General features: G+C 47.1%; 1 protein-coding gene and 1 long non-coding RNA gene across 12 annotated transcripts in view; one reads left to right on the top strand and one right to left on the bottom strand.

The window, feature by feature from the left end:
• Positions 1–14,921, top strand: part of ANK3 (ankyrin 3, node of Ranvier (ankyrin G)) — a 208,697-nt gene extending 193,776 nt beyond the window's left edge. For 10 of the 11 annotated variants that reach the window (XM_014940420.1, XM_014940417.1, XM_014940415.1 and 7 more), the window contains 2 exons: positions 10,279–10,364; positions 13,515–14,921. In XM_014940420.1, coding sequence (XP_014795906.1) covers positions 10,279–10,347 — 69 coding nt within the window. In that variant the 3' untranslated portion in view covers positions 10,348–10,364; positions 13,515–14,921. Of the gene's footprint in view, positions 1–8,241; positions 8,326–8,449; positions 8,510–10,278; positions 10,365–13,514 lie in introns of all 11 variants that reach the window. The other variant, XM_014940411.1, reaches the window with a different exon arrangement.
• A 1,577-nt stretch (positions 14,922–16,498) lies between these two features.
• Positions 16,499–21,640, bottom strand: LOC106887069. The gene is made up of 3 exons (XR_001411794.1): positions 21,482–21,640; positions 20,269–20,435; positions 16,499–16,623 (listed from the first exon to the last, which is right to left on the bottom strand). It is a non-coding gene; the product is annotated as an uncharacterized LOC106887069 (long non-coding RNA).
• Positions 21,641–21,846: the final 206 nt, after the last annotated feature.

Raw genomic sequence — 21,846 nt, 5'->3', positions numbered from 1 at the left:
GTGTTGGTCTGTCTGGAGCAAAATGAATTGCAGACACATTTGGGTGACAATTTTTTTCTAATTTTTGTATATTCCTAAAAAAAAATTAATTTACAAGTTTAAAAATTGAAGGAATGTAAAGGAGTGGTATATAGGAGCATGTGAGCCATGTTGTCTGGTTGAAACTTGTGGTCCTAAGTGCTTAATATGTTCTGGAAAACCTCCTCAAAACAGCAGATGATCACGATTACAAACCTGCCAAAGTTAATAATAGTCTTTACATTGCTTTCAGTAGGTTTTATTTAGTATATTCATTTACAGATGTCCTTTACCTACAGCACAATATACTTTATATACTGATAATGATGGCATAGTCATATAAATAATTGCATTTGCCCTCATATTTTTTTCTTGTATAGTCATATAGTATGCAATTATTTGCCTGCAGCATATAGCATAAGAAAATAATTCTGCATTGGAAACCATTATGTTAGTCCCCAGTAATTTACAGGATTTATTAGATTCTTATTAGAAAAACATGCAGTCAAGCCATGAAAAAGACAGGCAGCCATCACAGTGCTATCACAGCACTGGCTGAATTTGCCAAAGATGTGATTGTTACTTTAGGAACGATTTGTGACACCCTGATTGCACGTACCTGTGTGGCTGCTCCTGGCACACTTTGTGGAGAAGAGCGTGCCCAGAGGCACACACCTTTGGTGTAGTGGGGCTGGCAGACAAGTGCTCTGCACAGCTGCTGATCCCTCCAAGATACGGACACTTTTGGAAAAGGCAGGATGACTTTTCTGACTGCCTTCACCCTTAATCTCTTCAGTCTTCCAGTTGGGCTCAAGGCAGGGATCGCAGCAATGAGCTGATGACTTTTCTGACTGCCTTCACCCTTAATCTCTTCAAGTCTTCCAGTTGGGCTCAAGGCAGGGATTGCAGCTGGTAGAGGTGAATATTTTGTGCGGTATCTCATCTTTAGAGGCAGAACCCGCTGCCCTCCGTGGAAGGCGCTGGGCAGGTCGGGGTGTAACCCTTCATCAGCCATTCTCTCTGCAGATAAGACACGACTGGTTGGAAACAGGAATGTTTTCAAGCGGGGCAGGCGGCCTGTGGGCGAGTACAGACCGTTGAGTGCTTTAAGGGTGTTTCTGGTGAGACGTGAAGTATCCGTGTGCTGGAAGTTTCCACGGCTGCAGAGTCGGCCTGTGGCTGAGGTCCCCCTCCCAATTTATGTGTGGACTATTTTAGTGTCCGCTGGTTTGGAGTCAGGGAGTGTCGGAGTAGAAAAGAGAAAGTGTGTACAAGGCAGCCTTCACTTGCTTTCCAAGTACGTCCACTGCGTTGAAAGAAAGGCATAGAAACTTGTTTTTAAATGAGGGGGTATAATTTGGGGTTGAACTTTTAAGAGAGCAATGGTAAAGCATAATATATGGTGTTGTAGCCCAGAGCCAGCGCAGCTGCCGCGGGGAGGCTGTGCACGGCGAGTGGAGGCGGCTGAGCGTGCTCTGTTGGGAACGTGTCTGATCCGGGCTGGATTAGAGGTCTCTTGATTAGAAAATACATGTGATACTTGTGTCATTTTCTCATGATTTATGGCTTTTTTTTTATCCCCCACTCTGCACTTCAAGACAAGCTTAAAACAGAACAAGAAAAATTTTCAAAGCGGCAATCATCAGTGCTTTTAGAGGAATAATTTGATAGTGGAAACAACCATTTCAATAGGTATGTTTTGATCGTGTAAAGCCTGTGAAATGGTGGTGTGAAATGGAAGAATGGAGGTTTAACATTGGTAGGGATATGGACTTTAATTTCTGCACATTCCTGGGAGCAGGGGTTCAGCTTGGGAGAACTGAAATCCCTGCCAGGGAGCGCACAAGCTGAGGCAGGGCTCCTCATTGAGGGAGGAGGTCTCAGGACACAGCACACAGAGGCACAGAGCAAAGCTGTCAGCCTGCAGAGTAAAAATAACTCCCCTGTTCCTGCCGCAGGGCCTGGGGCAGCGGTGGGAGCAGTGGGCTCACCCCTGGGTGCCCGGCCAGCGGTGCCCTCCCTGGGGCTCACACTGAGCGGGGCTGGCAGCGTCGGACGGAGCAGTAGCAAGAGGGGAACCAGGCCTTCCCCTGTCTGTGTTTTCTCACACTCCTGGCTAGCCAAATAGTTGTTAAAGGGTGATGGCAGAGTAGAAGGCAGGGATGTTTTCCTCCGGGCTGTCCTGGAGGCAGGCAGCAAAGCCTGTCACACCAATGATGGAATGCCCCAGTGTTTTTCTGCAGTCGCTCCTGGAGTACGGGAGCACTTATCCCACACTGTCTTATGCTACGGTTACTTAGGGACTAGACTGAGAAATCTTTGTTGAGTTTGTATTCCCTGGAATAAAAACTGGTTTGGACCTCTGTCCAGTACTGTGTCCAGCTTTGGAGTCCTCAACACAGGAAGGACATGGACCTGTTGGAATGGGTCCAGAGAAGGGCCATGAAGATGATCATAGGGCTGGAGCACCTCCCCTGTGAAGACAGGCTGGGAGAGCTGGGGTTGTTCAGTCTGGAGAAGAGAAGGCTCCAGGGAGACCTCATAGCAGCCTTCCAATATCTGAAGGGAGCTACAGGAGAGCTGGGGAGGGACTCGTCAGGAAGTGCAGTGACAGGACAAGGGGTAATGGTTTTAAATTGAAAGAGGGGAGATTTAGATTAGATATTAGGAAGAAATTCTTTACTGTGAGGGTGGTGAGACACTGGAACAGGTTGCCCAAGGAAGTGGTGGATCCCCATCCCTGGAGGGGTTCAAGACCAGGCTGGATGGGGCTTTGAGCAACCTGGTCTGGTGGGAGGTGTCCCTGCCCATGGCAGGGGGGTTGGAACTGGATGATCTTTAAGGCCCCTTCAAACTCGAACCATTCTATGATTCTATGATCCTATGATTCTGAAGAGCCTGGATGGCAGGGCTGTGCCGTGTCGGGAGCCCGCTCTGCCAGACGGTGCCAACAGCAGCAGCGGGGCGGGGAGGAGGGAGCGCTTGGACAGAGCTGCACGTGGGATCTGCATTGTTTTACCAAAGCACATACTCATTACTGCCTGCTCGTTGCATTAAAAGCAACAGAGGTGCTCACGTAGCCTGCAGGGATGAAGTTTGGTAACGCCAAAACCTTGAGGATAAATGGAGTCCTGTGGAAAAAAGACTTTGCCTCGGTGCCTCCACAGCTACTGTCAGGGCTGAATTGCATCATTACCTTTGTTCTTCTTTCCCAGCTTGTTTTTCCTTTCAGTGGCATTCTGCATTATCGCTAACACTATTATTTCCGTTGAACTGCTACCTTAGCTCTCTGTCCTGGCCCAAATATGGGGAAAGGCTTTTCTCTCCCCCGGAGGTATTTTCCCAGCAGTCCGAGAGCCGAGTCCTGTCAAGTGTTCAACACTCTCCAGCACATTCCCATGGGATTTAGCACTTCAGAGGGCTGAGCCCATAAAACCAGACAAGCAAGGACTGATGCCCATTTCCACATGTAATAGGATCGTATTCTAACCTCAAGGTAGTGCAGATGTTTTTGTTTTTGCTTCCTTTCCCCTCTTCTGTTCACATGGTGGATTGATGGGACGGGGCATTGCAAAAGAGCCAGGGGTTTATGGCAGCACGGGAATGCGAGCAATTAGCACACAAGGGAAAAATAAGAGTGTGGCCACAATGTGCACATTCAGAGCCTGATCCAAAGCTCCTTTTATTTAGTCATGACAGAAATCAGTGTCTGATTTTTCATGCTTTTTCAGAGGTTGTTAAATCTTTCATGGGTACAAATTTTTGGCAAAAACTGTTTAGTAAGATTCTTGCCAAAAGGTTTATGGTAGAATTTTGTAATGGAAAATGGAATAGATTTCTAAGCAGAGGTTGTTCAAATCTGATGTCATTTGGTATCTTGTACTTCTGTTCTTTTTTGCCAATTTTTCTTAAAGATTTATTTGTTTCTTTCCACACATTTTGCCCATGAAACGCCCCATTTCTGATTTTGGGGGGCTTGGTTCAGCCTGCACTGGAGGAGTGGCACGGGAGCCCGAGCAGCAGTCGGTCAAAACTAGGACCAGCAGCTTTCATGATCTAACTATGCAGAGGAAACTTATTTATGGCATGTGAAAATGTGGCCATCCTGTAGGTGAGAATAATTAGGGCCCCGTGCCCCATGTAAGGCACATGGGGAGCGTTTCCATTCGCGTGGAGGGCAGACCTGGGACCCAGCTCCCAGTATCCCAGTATTGGACTATGCTCTGCCCCGTTTGTGGCACCATTTCCTTTCAGGTCTCGTTGACTTGCCTGTTGGTTTGTTGGGTTTCTCCCCCCCCCCATCCCCCCCCCCCCCACTATGGCTTTAGCAATGCGTCTGTGAACAAGCAAGTACAGACTCAGCACAGGCAGAGAGTTGTGGCATCTGATTAACAAGGTCTCCCTGAGTAGGCAGAACTCACTAATGAAAATGACCTTAATGAAAGATGTTTGTTTCTACTGCCACTGCCACAGAGGCTCGAGACCCCAAGGAGACCGAGGCGCAGCTGCTGTTTATGCATTACAAGAATGTGATCTTGGGGCTGAAAGGATTATGTCCTGGTGGCTGAGGCCAGTATGGGAAGAGGTCTGAGTGCTCTGCACAGCTCCTGTTCCCATTGCAGCATTGCCCCTGGTCTTTGGCGAAATGAAGTATTTAGGATCTTTCCATCTCGCTTATTTCCGCCTGCTTTTAAATTTCTTTTTATCCATCTGGGTAAGAGACATCCAGCTGCACCTCTTTTTCTCCACTGTTACAACAACACTAGATGTATAGGAGGAATAAAAGGGACTATTATCCCTCTAGTAACAAAACAAACATGAAAGAAAACTAGAGCTCTGACAAATCTGCAGTGAACTTTGGCACAATGCTGCAGCACCGACTGTATAACTCCATTTATCTGGAGGTCCCTGGGAACACCCATAATCTGCAAATAACTGTTAAGAAAATCAGTGGAGCTCAGGGAAGGCTTTGAGGAAGCTGCTTTTTGCTTCTCCTGCCCTGGAGAGCTGCAGAGAGAGGATACCAGCTGCTTTTGGCAGGACTACACTCCAGCGAGCAGGGTGACATTAAACCACTCTGCTTTGCAAAGCTTCCTGGCATGTTCTGGGGCTGAGGCTTGCAGAGCGCAGCCTTTGTATGGTTTAGTCCCAGGGATATAACCGAGCTTCCAGTAATCGTGGTATTAAGTTTTCTCCCTGCCTTTCTAAAGCTCTGGGTATTGTGACAGTGATTTCGGCTGGTCAAGGGTAAAATGAAGCTCACATAAGTATGATGCAGCAGAAAGAATTTTATTCTTTCGCTGTGACGCAGATGCACCAGCTTTGTGTTTAAAAACAGCTTTCGTTGACAAGGTCATCTGATGTGCCATTCTAACCCAAAGCTGGGTTTGAGATCTGACAAGTAAAACTGCCACTGGGTAAGGGGTTTTTTTTCCCTAGCAAACATCCGTCTTTATAACTGCATAGGATTAGAAACGTCAGTAAATCAGATCTACCTCCTGCCAATTGTGAGCCCTCCTGCAATTTGTTTAACTACCCACCAGCAAGAGAATTGTGAAAGCTGGATTTTATGCGTGCTGACTGCTGAGTATTTACAGCTTTTATCCTTAAACCGTGCTTAGAGGAGCATGTAGCTAATTAAAAACCAAGATTCGCAATACCTTGAAAACTGTATTTTTTTTCCAAGAGACATCTTTCAGTGTGTAAGTACATTTTGCATTTTAAAACTGAACCCAGTAATTCTCAGTAACTTGTTTAAGGAACAGCCTTGCTCATAGCAGCAGCGAGCAACCAGTACACACAGCAGCATTGCTGTGCCAGGTACTCTGGTGACCTTGCTACTGGTCATGCTGTTTTATTTCCGTTTTTCATGGGTTTTATTGTTGTGGCTTTGGAGATCCTATTCACGAGAGGGAACCTCTCCATACCTCTGGGCTCCGTGGGGTGGGAGGGACGTCTGGGACAGGGTTCCCTCCTGTCCCTTAGTTCACTGCGCAGGAGCCTGGGGAGCCTCTGAGCCCATGGGTGGGAGGCCAGGAAAGAAACCGTGTGGCTAGTTCCCCATCTGCTCTGCTTCTGATTAAAGCGTTATGTCTCCAGAATCAGTATTTCCCCCGCTTCACTGTGGCTTGGAAACCCCACAGGTTTCAGTTCCCAAAACCTTTACCCAGCCGTCGCCCCCAGCCGCAGCACCGTCCCCGGCTGTTCCCATTTCTGCTGTCTCGCTCGTGAGAAAGGAAGGACCAGGCTGTGTCACTTGGGGGGACCAACCTCTTACTCCTTCCTCCTCCTCCTTCCCTCGGGCCTTAGGCAGGTATGTCATTTCTCCTTCCCGTGACCCTTCAGCAGGGTCCTTCTGGGGAATGAATGGCATGGGCCCAGCCTGGGCTCCATCTGAGGGCTTCAGCAGCTGTTTTATCTGCCACAGTGTCTGGGCTTGGGGACCTCAGCTGGGACCCTTCAGCCCCAGGTGTATCTCAGCCTCAGGACCTCATCCCTACGTCCCTACCCAGTGGCATCCGCCTGGCTGCGGAGCCTGCCCTTCTCTCACTGCTGCTTCCTGAAGCATCCATGTTCAACAAGTTCCAGGGTTTATATACAGCCTGTGAAAGCATGGGGGAAAAAAAAAGACATGAAAAAATGTCCGAAACTGTTTAATTACTCAGTTATCAAGCGATGATTTCCATACAGCTTTCAATATGAACCAAGTGAGAATGCTGCACTGAGACTACTGAGAGCTGCTGACAGGGGGCCGGGCTCTGCCGCGCTCCCCTCCGGGCACTGCTGCGGGGCCTCCCCAGCCAGGGAAACGGGAAGGCTGGGCTATAGAAGAGACCACAAATGGCTTGTAAATGAAAGGAAATGTTTATTTGGTTCAGAGCTTAGAAATAGCACGCAAACTCCATGTTATAATGTAGGTATTGAAAAAGGCGTGTTTGTAGGGAAAGTGGTTAAAAAAATAAACATGACATTGCTATATTTGTTCATTATAGAGCCGCGCCAGGAGCTTATGTGGACAACTATGTAGCCTATAGACCACTGTAAACAGAAATTATATTTGCCCTGTGCTGCTTAGTGTGTGGATGCATTATGAAAGCTTGATGTTGAGATGTAATAATCTCATTTCAACGAATATTTTGTTGTTGATATTGATATGACATGTTTTATACAGTGTTTCTTTCTGCTTCCTCCCTCTAGTTGTCATTTTTTCCATAGTGGGTTGAAGCTGAGGGGAGAAGATAAGTTTTAAGGATTTTGTTGTTTTTTTGTTTAAAGTTTTATTCATTTATATGTGGAAATTTTTCATATGTAGGCCAGCTACATTATATTTATTTTATTTATATGAAATAAATAAGCACAGACGATGGATATTTTTGAAGCATCAGATGCAGGGCTTTCCTCAGCACCCAGGTTTGGAAACATGACGTTGCAAGGTAAAGTTGTTGAAGTTCATCTGGAACATAAGTCCGTGACTGCCAACTAGCCTTAGACTGTAAAGCAATATCATGTATTTATAATTTGAACAATAATTCTTGTAGTGCTATTAACTCACTAGCATAGCAGTTAGGAAAATGCTTTTACGTTTATCTGTGCTGGTCCTATAAATGATGGGTGCTCCAAGAAGCTGGTGTCAGTAAGTTGTGCCCCAGGCTGCTGGGCAGGTCAGCAGGCCTTACCGTGCCAGGACAAGTGCCACGTAAGAAACCTTTCTCCATTTCGTACCTGCTGAGAAATCTTGTCTTTTGTGCGTGTGTATAAGATCTTGTGTTTAGCAAGCTACAGGCAGAGTTTTAACTCCCAGTTTTCCCCCACCTTATTTTGGTGTTAGAGCCTGTTTCTGTGTGTGCTGGGCACTGAGCAGCTGGGAAAAGCTAAAGGGGTGTCTGATGAGAGATCATATCGTCACGAATTTGTGCCTCCATCTCATAGGACTCAGACTGGCCGCAAGATGATTTGTTGCCCAGAGAGCTTCATGTCATGAATTAGTTAATAAGAGCAATGTGCTAGAAGCTCACTACAGGCTTTAAGGACACATTCTGTAGAATGAATGCACAGGTATTGGCATGCTAAATGAGCAAGGCTTTCATACTATTTGTGTGACATAAAGCAAACTGTTACATAAAGTTGAAGCTAGCATGTGCTTGTTGCTTGGATTGGTGTGGAAATATGTGTGGGTTTGGCAGAATGTAGGCTATATTGCTAATCTTATAACACGTTCTTTAGGGTGAGGAAGCAAAAAACATTCCTGGTGAATCTGTAACAGAGGAACAGTTTACCGACGAAGAAGGCAACGTCATCACGAGAAAAGTAATCATGAATTACATCACTGCTCTGAGTCTTTGTATTCAAGTAACTTCTTTTAACATACTTTCTCCCTTTAGAAACTAGGAAAAAAAAAAAATCGATGCTTTTCGTGTATTGCTTCCCACAGATCACCCGGAAGGTAGTAAGACGCGTTGTTATCCCCCATGAGAGGAAAGTTGGTGAAATGGTAATGGAACGGGGACTACCAGGAAATAACAGTAGATGCAGAGGGTGGTGTTGACTGCTAGAAAGTGCTGCTAAAGGGCTGGAGGTTTGCATTTAACAAGAAGCCTTGGCGAAGTGCGGTGCTTGCGGTTATTGACACGTTGTGCGTGTGGGTAACGGGGCAGGGGCCGTGTCGAGGGGGCCCGGCTCAATTCTGTCGCTACAGAAGCTTTAGGGTCTGTGTCTGCATAACGGGCAGCAGGCCTAAACCATGGGCTTGGGGCTTGTTTTGTGCCATCCCGATGAGCCATGTCTGTGGGTTTGGTTAAGCCCGTGCAGAATTTGTGCCTTACACCCCTAGGTGTGGTGTGGTGCTCTTTTCACCAGCCCAAAGGAATGAGTTGCAGTCTGATCCCCACCAACCTCTCCTTCACCTGCCTAACACCCCTGTGCCACCCACCGAGGGTGTGCAGGGCTCAGGGCAACGTGAACATACCCAAGCAATGGGATCTTTTACAAGGAAGCACCGAGAGAGGTTTTCATCCCTGGCAATTAAAATCAGAAGCTTTTCTGCAGGGCCAGACTGTGCCCAGCCTCTGCACCCCCAGAAAGAAAGGAGGGCAGCGGGAAGGGCAGCCCTGCTGTGCCCCAGGAGGGGCAGGCTGTGCCTCGGGCTGTCCTCTGGCCCCAGGAGCTCTCAGAGGAACCAGCCCCACCTCTGGAGACAGATGGCTTCAGGGGAGCTCATGCCTTGTTCCCAGCACATGGCCCTGGGAGGTCTGTGCTCCAGGAAAAGTTGTCATTGGGGTTAATGGAATTTTTCTCTGAGTGAAAACAGATTCAGAAACAAACAAAGATAACAAATGCTCTCTATCTGCTGGCAATAAAAAAAAACCAAAGAAAGAAAAAAAAGGGGGGGAGGAGGCGACAGAGAAATAGGAGAGTTGAAGCAAACATATTTCCATCCCCTCTTTGGTAGTCCTTTATCAGGGAAAAAATAAATCCTGCCCAGCAAAGGGGAAACATTTTCAATTTGCTGCAACCAGATTAGATTAGTCGGAAACTACAAATAGTTACAAATACATCAATGCAGATCACCCGAGGGGTAAATTCTGCCGATAACCACACATAAACAGATGCCTTTCTCTGATGTGAATGAGGCTTGTGATTACGGGAGTATTTATTTTTAGATGATTATTGAGCTAATTTTAATGAGCAAAGATGAACTTTATTTTGGGGGTTGCTGTTTTAAAGACACTGAAACCTGCACTGCTTGTTACTGTCGTTGGTTTTACTTCTCTGCTGCTTCGGTGGTGGTTTTTGCTGGCTTTCTTCCTCCTCCCTTTACTCCATTACTAACCTGCTCACTTGAAAGCACAGACGTTGTGAAACATCATAACAGCAGCCGTGGCCTTTGCTGTTGGAAACATCCACCGATCCCGGCTGAGCCAGGAAAGGTGATTTTCCTTGACGGTGGGGCTGAACCCAGCTGCAGTTGGTGGCGGGGGCTCTGCCAAGGGCTGCCGGCCGGGCACACCAACACCAGCCCAGGGGTCGTGCCCCAATTGCAGACCCCTGTTTTCTACTTGGAGATGATATTTCAGGCCTGTGCTTTTGCAGCTCCGCAGAGTGGATAAGTAGATTGTGTGTATCTTTGAAATGAGGTGTTAATGTGATTTAACTGCTTTTTACTTATCCTGTTACAGCAAAATGTGGAGCCTGTTTTGGAAGCAGGTTTATAACGATGAGCACTCTGCAGACTATGCTAACGTTCACCTTTTTCCTTTAAAGCAGGGAGAAGCTTATAAGGTTAAGACAAAGAAAGAAGTCAGACACGTGGAGAAGAAAAGTTACTCGTGAAAGCCGACCACTGACCGGTCAGTGTGATCACTTTTCTTCCCTTGCTAAAGCCTGGTGGCAGCCTCTGCTGCCTCGGCACTGCTTTCAAGCTGCAAAGCTGAGTAGATGCCCCTTGATCTTGTAAGCAGAAAGTGACCTCGAGTTCACGTAGAGAAACTGAGCTTTACTTCTTGGAACATAAAACAAAGCAATACCGAGGCATGTGTAAAATTCTGGGGAGTTTTACCAAGTGTTTGTAGTCCGTGGTACTTTCTACTCCCAAAAGTCAACTTAAACACAAATAGTGAAGAAGCAGCACGTAAGTAAATGTGCTGGGAGTGAAGGGCTTCTTCCACTCTTGGGTGTGTGATCTGAGGGCAGTTATGCAAGTCAAAGTCCTTGTAAGAGCCAGTGAAGTGTCTCAGTATTTGCCAATAATCTTTACCAACTGTTTCTTGTAAATTTTATTGATCCAGCCTTAACAATTGTAACAAAACGGCAGCTGACAGCGTCAGGGCTTCCCAAACTAAAAAAACAAGTGCACAAAGACACCCTGGCAGGGGCTGTGTAACAGGGCACTGGAGCATTGTGAAGCCAGAGGCTGCTTTGTCTCAATCATATATAGCTATAGTCACGCAGCAAATATGCCCATAAATTCGGGAGGAGCCGGTCTGTGTCTGTTAATCATGGCGTCAAGTGCCCATGTTTGCCACGTTCATGTCTTTTTTCTACTCAGCCCTTTCCTTAGCTCTGGTGGATTTTAGGAATTGGGCAGAGGAAGAGTTTATGAAGTGCAAGTCTGTGTGTTATCCTTTTCCTATACATACGGTATGGGATTGACTGTAGGATTTAAGAACAGGATAAACAGGACCTGGAAAACATACCGGGTAGTGACGTGGAGGTGAAGGACGGAGGCAGAGTCTCTCCTGAGTCACTAGTCCCTTCCGGCTGCTGCCGTGCAAGGCAGCCCCTAATGCCACCTGGCCAGGTGGGCTTTCCACACGTGTCAGTACTGCCATTTGGGACCAGGGCACTTGGCCTGTGGGATGTAGCTGAGGCCTTTATGGGATCAAACCCTAAGGCGTGAGCTCTGTGAGGTGACCGTGTGCTTTCATCGTCTGGTCAGCACCTACTGCATCCACCTTGCACGACCCCCAAACTCCTGCTTTTATTGAGAGCCCTCCCACGTGTGCTAATAGAATAATACTGCTTCACACTGCTCATAAAATAGGTAATGTTTTGAGAAGGAAGGTGATTCCTTAGACATGCCTTTCTCCTTCATGGAGCTCAAGGATAACAGGAGGAAAGATAGCCAAAGGGATGACGCTGCTTATATGAAACTGTGACCCAAGTTGGCTTCTGTGCTTCTCCACTGTCAATCTGCGGGGGGAAACCAGTGGAAATTTGTGAATTTGAAGGCATCGAAGGCAAGATGGGGCACTAAAGCAGTGCAGATAAAGAGCCTGCCGGCTCACAAGCATGATGCAACACACATTGGGGATAAGGGAGAAGCATTTCACTTTAAAATAAAATGGCATCAGTAAGGCAGTCCTTGCCTCATGTATGAAACATATTCTGACCTTCAAAAAGCCAGAGTCTGAGTTCCTCGGAACCAGATTTGCTCCCATGACTGCTGATGCATTTCTCCTGTGGTTTCCAGCAGGCAGCTCTCCCTTGCTAGAGCCCCTGAGGAACTCGGAGAGTCTTCCTTAGATAATAAACCTTTGCTCAGGGGAGGACTTTGTCTCATAAGATGAATCTCTGTGGTCCGAACTTTGATATGATAAGCATGACCAAATATGCATTAAGTAATTGTAAGCCCAGTCAAGAGCCTATTGAAAACATTTATTTGAATGCAGAAGTGGATGCATTTGCACAGACAGGGGATTCTGATGGAAAACCAGTTTGTTTCTGATTGCAAAAGACAAAAAAAATCCTATTTGGGAGGCAGAGGTGTTGCTTTTCCTTGGAATGTTTGAAAAAGATCACAATATTAGCTAGATTTTGCTGTAAAAATGTCTTTGTCACCATTGCAAATAAACCCATTGTGAAATATAGGTTGAAAGGAACAGCCAACAACGTTTACATGCAATTCTGCAGGACGGCACTGTGGGAGCCGGCGTGACTGCTGCAATGTCAATAGGAGGCTTTTAGCAGCAGGATAGATTTATGACAACCGTAGACGTGGGCAAGGACAGGTTGTTTCAGCACAGGAGGAGAGCGTGAGCACTCCCGGGGAATGCGCGTGGACTTGTGACCTGATGAGTAAACAGGCCTGGCCGTGCCAGCCTGGAGCCCGCCCCCTCCCAAACAGGCTCTGGGTGCCCAGCTGCTGGGGAGCCCACGGGATTTCCAGCTCCCTTCGCCGGTGTGTTTGTCTTTCTGCTTCCTGCCTGCTGGCTGAAGGCATCGCTCTTGTACAGCAGATGTAGCAAACCTGCTGTCCTTAGGCTGCACGACTGTTTTTGGATGGGCCAGAGAGCAGGAGCTGGACCCCCTGTCTCATCGGTAGGTGGGAGATGGATGGGGCTCCTCTTCCTCGCTTTGTCCTTTCCTGAGCCTCCCCAAGGCTGCACTCCGCATTCCCGGCTCTCCTCGACTGTTTTTGGATGGGCCAGAGAGCAGGAGCTGGACCCCCTGTCTCATCGGTAGGTGGGAGATGGATGGGGCTCCTCTTCCTCGCTTTGTCCCTTCCCGAGCCTCCCCAAGGCTGCACCCCACATTCCCGGCTCTCCCGGTCACCTTCCCCGAGCGACTGGCAGAGGTGGATGTGCAAGGAGTGCAGGTTTTCCACCACTGTGAGGATGCTTGCGAGCAATAAAGCAAAACCTGCTGTGAAAGCAGCAGCGCTGGCTCTGGGGATGGTGCTGTTTCTCCTGCTGCAGGGAGTACCTGCTCCTTGTCACCGTCGGATCTGAGGAGCCGGTAACTGTGTCCAGGGTGATGACACACAGTGTGTTGCAAGTGTATTTGTAGACCAGTTCACAAGCAACGTGGACATCTGCAGCTGCATCTTCCCTTCATGCCAGGAGCTCAACTAATGTCATTGCCCACCTAGAATGTGTACGATTTGTCCTATTGCAGAATTCCACAATGCCAATTAGAACGTTTCTGTTTAGTCAGGGAAAGGCACAAAATTGATTCTAGAGACATCTCCTGAAATGATCTGTGCTCTTTTCTTTCCATAGGACTGTGTTCTTTTACTGCCAGTATTCTAGAGGGACATTCACAGAAGAAAAATCAACAGGAATTAAACATTCACCTATAAAAGTGTGCGTGTGTTTGCTGCTTCCACACATTAACCGCATGGTTTTTATGCAAAAACAAAAAAAAACAAAAAAAAACACAAAAACAAACAAAAAAATAAATTTAGCATGAGCCAATTTACAGAGCATGGAAATTCACGTTCATTCACAGGATGGAGGGTGTGCGGTTCCCAGTGCAGTGTATATACAAGATGCCATGCTGTTAACAGCTTCTTTCAAGCAGTTTGACGTCATCTCAAAAGAAATAAATTCCTGTGGCCGGAGGGGATGTACGAAGACAAAATGGTTAAACCGTGGAAAGACACTAAAATTACTAAAATCCACAACAGCTCGCCTTATTTTTCTTGGACCCAAACTGTCAGGGTATAAAACACTATTTGTTTCTTTTTTAAACATCAATAGTTTTGCTGTAAATAAATAACACTGTATAAATTCTAACAAAATAGAATACATGTTGATAAGGCACTGCCTTTTCGATCACAAACAGAATATTGCAAATGCATTGAGCAGGCTAGGTGTCTCAAATGGCTGCACCTACAGGGATATTCTGGGTGTATCTTCACAGATTCTTGTATATTAGCAATTACAATGTTTGTATATGCAAAAACGCTAGCTTGATTTTAAAAAAATCTTTAAAATCTGCTGCAAATTTAAATGATTCCCAAAATGAGGAATTCTGTAGTTCTGTGAAAATTTTTCTTCAGAGTACTAATATTTTGATGCATGTGTTTCACCTTATTTTGATTAAATCTTTTCCAGTTTTGCAGACACTATACCGCAACATGAAAAATAAGATTTTATCTGTAAACACAAAGCCCTTCATCTAATATTTGTTGCTGTTGCCAATTTTTCAATGAAATGACCTAAAACCCATAACATATACAGTAGTTGCATTATGGGGAGGGGGGTGCTATCTGTTCTCGCTTTATAACGGGGGTAATGCTTGCAGCTTTAGAAGTGGGTTGGTGCTCTAAGGAGCACAAGTTTGGGATATTTTTAAATGAACTGAAGAGAAAATATTAGCTAATAGACTGGCAGCACGCTGTAAAATTATTACTGTATTGTGTACTGGCTATAAGATGTAGAATCTTTCAGTAAGCCAATCATCTGTAATCATCCTAGCAGTGTAATATTAGGTTGTTAAGGCTGCTGTGTTTTAAAGGGCATTTTTATTTGGGTTTTGGTGAAATACTTTAATTTGTTGATTATATTCATATGGAAACAGCATTCATTGATAATAGCTCTAATTACATATGTATGAAAACAACAAACACTGGATGATCTAGTTGATTATTTAAGCATAAAATAAATTGTGTTAAAACTCTTGGATAACGTGTATTTGGCAGTGTTCTTGTACCCTACAGACATGCGGCTTCACAAGGACAGCCCTTAAGCTTTTCTTCTCCTTTCTTTTGTCTGATCCATCTCCTCATCTTCCCAGTGTGACAGGCCACGGCTTGGCAGTCTCCAGGTGGAGGGAACGGGAGGAAAACACAGCAGCCAGTCCATCCTCAGCAAAGCTAAGGAAACCCACCTCCCTGGGACGTGGGGAGACTCCTCGGGTGAGGGGAAAGGACCTGCGCTACAGGGGTGTGCGCAGCCTCTTCTCCAACACCTGTTATCTCTAACTAACTAAAGGACCTCCTTTAGTTTCTTTCACCCCATGGAGAACCAGGAATAATAGCACTATGAAAAGCAGGTTTTTTCCCAGTGTGTATCAGGGAGACCAATAACCAGCACACTGCAGATGAGTAAATAAAGTGTATATCTCCTGTATATTGCATGCACTTCCTGTTTATTACAGGTGATGGAGCACTATATATATAAAATGCTGCCAAAACACAGTTTTGTTGGCAGCATCAATACATGGTCGCTGCTCCGGACTGCAGGCTTCTGCTCAGGTGCAATAAATAAATTTTATAACTCAGGGTTCAGTTTTAGGTGGCTTTCAAGGCAACATGAAGATGATGTGTTTTCCCCCAGCTTGGCACCTGAGGAAGCTCCGCTGCTACAGACCCACCTCAGTCGGCTGATCCCCAGGGGAACGGCTCCTCACCTGGGGTCAGTCCCCAAAGCTCTCCTGACTGCACTGGAAAGCACTTGGCTTTGGGAGAGCATAACAGGTTGGTTTGTCAGCGTTTCCCGGCTATTAGGGCTGGCAGCTTTTGAAGCAGTGGCAGAAAATAAAGTGGTTTTCATCGTTTTAGCAGCCAGTTGGTGTTGCAGTGTGTGTTTTACTGAGGCCAGGATGCTGCTGGTACAATGCTGATGGTTCAGGTCCTTACGCCAGAGCCTGGAGGGCAGATGCCACTTTGGCCACCGGAGAACAAACACACCTTATTGCAGGTCACAGGCCAGCAGCAGCGATCGTTCTCCTGGAGACCTCGTCCTTCAGATGCCTCCCTCCCGCTCGCGAGCGCCCAGATCAGCGGAATGAAAAAGGATGTTTTTAGTAAATGGTGTGTGGATGTATATATTTAATATCATATGCAGATTTTACAGCAGGAAGGCAGGAGCAGAGAGCCTCGCTTCACCTCTTGGTAACAGCATCCAAAAGGCAGCATTTCATTCGACTCATCTCTCTCCTCTGCCCAGTCCCTTGTTAGTGCCCGACGCTGATGAGGAGAAAGCTGTGATTGTAGCAGGAACGGTAAATCCGCAGGCAGAAGCTCTCTTTGTGCAGACAGGGCAGTGGGGGTGCCTGTGCCGGTAGCAGAGGTGTGTAGGGGAATCTTGACAGGTCTCCTGCTGCTGGTGGTGATTTATGTGGCACCTGCAGGCTCAGGGAGTTGCTGTTGATGGTGACAGCAGCCGTGAGTTTTCTGCTGGCTCTTCTCGAGGCTCCCGAGGACGCTTTTGCAGCAAGGCCCGGCCATGGGCAGAACCCAGCACTCCAGCAGGCTGCGACCATGGCAGACGCACCCCTCGGGCCACCTGGGCCAGCTCAGGGCAGGGTGGTCCCTCACCACCGGCTGGTCCCAGTCCTCCCTCCAGCTCGGCCACATCGCCGCTTGCTGCCTCCCGCGAAGCTCTGATACAACGGAAACAGCAAAGGTTGGAATGGGCACTCCACACCTAAATCTGCAGAGTTTAAAACTTCACATTAAATGTTGCACAAACAGGGGTTTCTGGGTGTTGGTTTGTTTTGCACTAGAGTGTATTGACTCCAACGGTAGCTTAGGATATTTGGGAAAAACAAGGTTGAAGCATAAATGGTCGTTTGAGAAGGAAAACAGAAATCTTGCCAGTAGCAGCAAACAGCACAGACAGCCCTGGAGTGAGGGAGGCTCTACCTCTAATGTGCGCTTCTGTCTTTTTTTTCATATTTTCTCCAGTAAGAACATTCCCATTAAAGGCAAAATTGTAAGTCATGAGACTTTTATTGCATCTATTAAAATAAACTCAATTGCTAAATACGGCCTTCTTTTCATCCTTTTGATATTTGTTTTAGCACTACCTAATAATAATGCTGCAGAGTATCCTACTGTACTTTTTCCATTTCTGAAAGAGTATCAATTACATTTTATTTGCGGCCGGTAACAGTTTTAATGTCAGAAATTCTAAGAGCTCCTGTAGTGCAGAGCTGACATGAGTTGGATAAATGGCAGTCGCTTGCAGGATTGCAGCACCCCGCTAATTAATGCTAATTTCCTGGAGGGGTTGTTTAACACGGGCTTTGTCTGTAGCGCGCACAGTGCAGAAAATTGAGACGTGCTCCACCAGGCGCTCCTGCAGCCTGCTGTGTGGGGCGTGTGCCCCAAAAACCTCACCATGCTCCCTACGGAAGGAGGTTACAACAGAGGGTGCCGGGCAGGGCATGGGCAAGGGGCTTGTTTGTTCTCCTTGCCACATGCACGGCGTACGAAAAGGCTACCACCGACCCACTGCAGCCTCAGCCCTGGGGTCGTGCGCTGGGTCGATTGCCAAGGGGCAGCAGGAGCACATGGGTGCAAATGGAACCTCTGTCTTCAGGGCAGATCCCACCAAACCGGGGCTAGAGGAAGAGGAGCTCCTGCCTCAGCTCCCCTCTAACCCTGGAGTGAGCCAGGGAAGGAAAACATGGTGGTAGTGAAGAGAAAAAATATTCTTGCTTCCAACAGAGACACAGACCCTTGCATAGGGAAGGGGAAGAAGGGAAGGTTAGACCCAGCCTGCTCCAAGGTGCGTGACATAAAAAATAGCCCATTACTGGGAGAGAAAAAGGTTAGTGAAGGACAGAAAAATGAGCTGCTCAAGAAAAATCTATGTACGTGCCACATTTTTCATAACTGCTGATGCTAAAAACAGTATGCTAATTGTGCATGGCTTTATTTATTTGACCCTAAGTCCTGGAGGAAGGCGAAGATTTATAATAAAAGTTTTATTGGTACTTTTCCCATCACACTAATGTTCAATTATTGAGCGCCATTTGGGCTATAAAACAGCAACGCACAGCGATCCCCTGTTCAGCAACTTCCTTGGAAGGCTTCCAGGGGCTGGGTATCGGTACGGCACGGCCAGACCAACAGGACCAACCGAGCATGAACTCTGAAAATAATTCCTTGGGAGAACAAGGATACACAAGCAAAAGCCCAGAGAAGATGCATTTAGCTGCTGGGTGGCTACTGCGTGGCATGTTTTCATAGCCACACACTCTGTCCTGCACACAGCCTTCTTTTCCAACACAGGTTTCTCATCAAAGAATTGTAGGTCAGAAAAGCAAAGCAGCATGGCACTGTTTTCACCTGAATTGCTTGTTAGAAAACATGTTTTATCCTGTATCAATAGACATCTTGACCCCACAGCATTAGAGAATTGGGATTTTTTTAGTTCATACAAATATCTTTCAGATTGTGGTTTCTCCCCTTCAACAGCCCTTCCACAATGGCAAAATCTCCACATATGCACTCCGTTTTCCCCCTTGAATAGTCCTTGTATACAGATCACAACTTTTTTTAACAACGCTTCAGTTTATTTTCCTAGCAATATTTTCCATTAATTACATTTTAATGCAACTTTGTCTTTCCTTTATTTTTTTTCCCCTCTATTTCAGTTGGGTACTCCGAGTACTGAACAGAATTTTTCCTGGGGTTAATTAGCTACAGTTGGTCTTTTTCTCATCAGTCTATAACTACTGAATATTTTAATAAAATTGTATTGTTATAGAAGGCCTTCCAGCTGATTAATGGACCTTTGCAATTATATTAAGGATTACATTAAATCTCTGAACATACCTCTTCTAGCCCCTCACGCCTAGCAATTTATGTTATACAAATATTTCTACTGGTGATGTGAGTTTATGAAACACTGTTTCTAATTGCCCGTTACTTCCTGTAATGATAAATTCTGTGAATAAAGCCCTGCCTTTTTATTGCTTCTTCTTGACGTATCTGCTCTGCTATTATTACAGCGCTGGTGACATTTTGAGATTCTTTATTTGGACCAACACTTCCCCTTTGCCCCCTTATAGTTTTGCATTTATTTTTTGTACAACAACAAAAAAAATAAATTATTGGGGCAAGGCGGGTGGGGAGCTCGTCCTGCAGGCACTGCAGCAGGGACAGGTTGGTGGCGGTGGCTTTTACTGTCCCCCAGCTCCTGAGGTGTGGGACAGGGCCCCGGCAGCGGTGCCCCGAGCAGCCCTGCAGCCAGATGAAGTCACAGCGCGGGGGCAGCCTGCGCCGCGCGCCCCGAGCCTTTAGAACGGGGGTTTTGCTAATTGTGCTCATACCGCATAGTTAGACTTTTTAATTGGTTTGGTTAATGTCTTACAGATGTGCAAAGCACGCGATTTTTGTTTTTTTTTTGGGGGGGTGCTAATTAGGATAAAGTTTTCTCTCCCTGTTTAATCTATTAATTTGGAGTAGTTGGCTGTAATTGTAATTAAATATGCGGGCCCTATTTTTTAAATGACTGAAATGCTGTTATGACAAGAAGGATGCCATCTCAGATCTAAACATCAAGGGCCCTTGAGTTTTCCTCCCACTCCCCCACTGACTCACTATTTGTCATTGGGCAAGTACCTCAGCTCGCTACCTCCCCTTCTTGCCTTGCAGGGCTATTGTGTGAATTAATTAGATAATGTTTCAGCACAGCTTTGAACTGGGGAGTGCTACAGAAGTGCCAAGTTAAAATTTATTGTTATGAAAGCCAGCGTGCTCGCTGGGAGCGAGACCTCTGATGCAACCCCAGCAGAGAGGGATGGCGAGGCAGCCAGGGGAAGCTCCCCTCCCTCCCTGTACCCACTGTCTGCAGCACCTTCAGCCTCCTCCAGAAACAGTCTGCAGCAGCAGCTGCCTGCTGTGACACTGGGGACACAGCCCCTGGCTCAGCCAACCCCTCCCAGCTGCTGGACTGAGGATCTTTCCTGCATCTCCCATCCCGTTCTCAGGCTAGTTTTGGTGTCCGAAGGAGCAGCGGCCACGTCCTCTGGAAAATTACAGTGCTCCAAATCAGCACAGCACTTAAGATTAACATTGATAGGTCTGAAGAGTGGCTTAAGGTTAAGCACGCCGTGGGGCTTGCTGGGTAAGATTAGCCCAGAGCAGCTGCCTGCTTTGCTGATGCAGGTTTTACAAATATTTAGGCCTTGATTCAACAAGACACTCAAACGGGAGCAGTCTCACCGAAGGCGATGGAAATAACAGGCTGATCAAAGCCAGGCAGCCGAATGAAGAAAGAACATTAAGTTACAAACCTGTTTGTTTAGGAATGAGTTTGCTTGGAGGAGCACGTGTGCCTGTGGACAGAAGCAGCAGAGCAAACCGGCTCGCCCGCCGTCACCAGCGCTGCAGAGCGTGGACGTGAAGTAGAGCTTCCTCCCCACCCGGCCGTGTTCATCCAGCTTCCCCAGTGCCAGCAGACCTGTTTAAAAGCAATTCCATGGAATTGTAACGACCTGTCCAAAAGCAATTCCATGGAATTGTTAACGACCTGTCCAAAACACTGCTTATTATTTGTCAAAGCCTATTTTAATCCCTCAGGCTTTGCATCCTCCAGCCCGTGCTGGCGGAGAGGCTCAGCCCGGGCGCTGCTGTGGGCACATTTCAGACCCCTGCAGACCTGGGTGTCCCTGGGGGGACATTTCGGGACAGCATCAAAAACCTCTCACGAGATCTCATGGACATCACCCAGCTGGTCTGTGGAGCCCTGTGCATCTGCAGCAGCATCTCTGGATGCTTTTGTGTTTTGGGAGAAATCCTGCCCTAATGCCAGTGCCGGATGGGGACCCCCGTTTCCCACCAGCCCATCCCCATTTTTGAGCCCTGTTTGCACGGCAGCACAACGTGCCGGGGTCCAACACACGGCCAGGAGACAGCACCGTGTCTGAAAACCAGGGACGGCCCTTTCACTGCTTTTCTTGTGATTAAGAGACCAAAAATAAAATGACCTGCACTTATATTCCCAGGCAGGCAAAAAGAGTAATTACTTTACAGAGATGGAATTCCTTCATATATTATCACCATTAAAAAGAGTAAAATTTGAAATTTACTGTGGCACGGAACAAAAAGGTAGGGCAGTTAGAGATAATGAAATCCTTACTTGCCATTAAGGGAAAAATTACTGTTGTTAAAAGACCCCTTCATAAATAATTGAGAAACCAATTATACAGTCTCGGTGACTAATTTATCCAGGAGCAACACGGGCCACATTATGCCATATAACAAACGGCACGTACGCGCCGCTACGTCTCACTACAACTCCTGCCTTTATTCAGCTGCTGCAGAAAGAAAAAAATAAAAAAGAAACTAATGCACACAGTATAGGAGAAAATACATTATCTGAAATGTGAGACGGGCGTTAATAGATCTTAATTTGAAGGGGTTTTAGGGCAGCGTGAAGGCCTGAACGAACACGGTGCTTTGTCTCTGGGCCGTGGCGGGTCGGAGGGCCGGGGGGGCCATACTCACCCTGTCAGGGCCCGAGGGTCACCGGGCCCCCTCCTCCCGGCACCGCCGGGGCTAGGAGCGGCTCCGCAGGCCAAGGGGGTCTCCACAGCCGGGGGTACACCTCCGGGTACGAACGGGTACAGCCGAGGCCTCTCCCACCCCGGGCAGCGCTGCCTGCCTCCCCCCGGCTTTTTCCCCGTATATACTGAGGGAAAAAATCCAGGGTTGGCGCGCGAGCCGCTCACCACGGATAATGTAAGGCCTAAACAAGCCATCCCCGCCGAAGCCGGGCCACCGGGGGCGGCCGCACCGCCGCAAAGTGACATTTTTTTCCTCCGCGCCGCGACCGGACCTCGCCCCCCCGCCCGCCCCGCTCCCTCGGCGGC

This window comes from Calidris pugnax, unplaced genomic scaffold (assembly GCF_001431845.1).
Source record: "Calidris pugnax isolate Ruff unplaced genomic scaffold, ASM143184v1 scaffold39, whole genome shotgun sequence".
Classification (NCBI taxonomy): Eukaryota; Metazoa; Chordata; class Aves; order Charadriiformes; family Scolopacidae; genus Calidris; species Calidris pugnax.
This window is presented reverse-complemented; position numbering and strand designations above follow the sequence as displayed.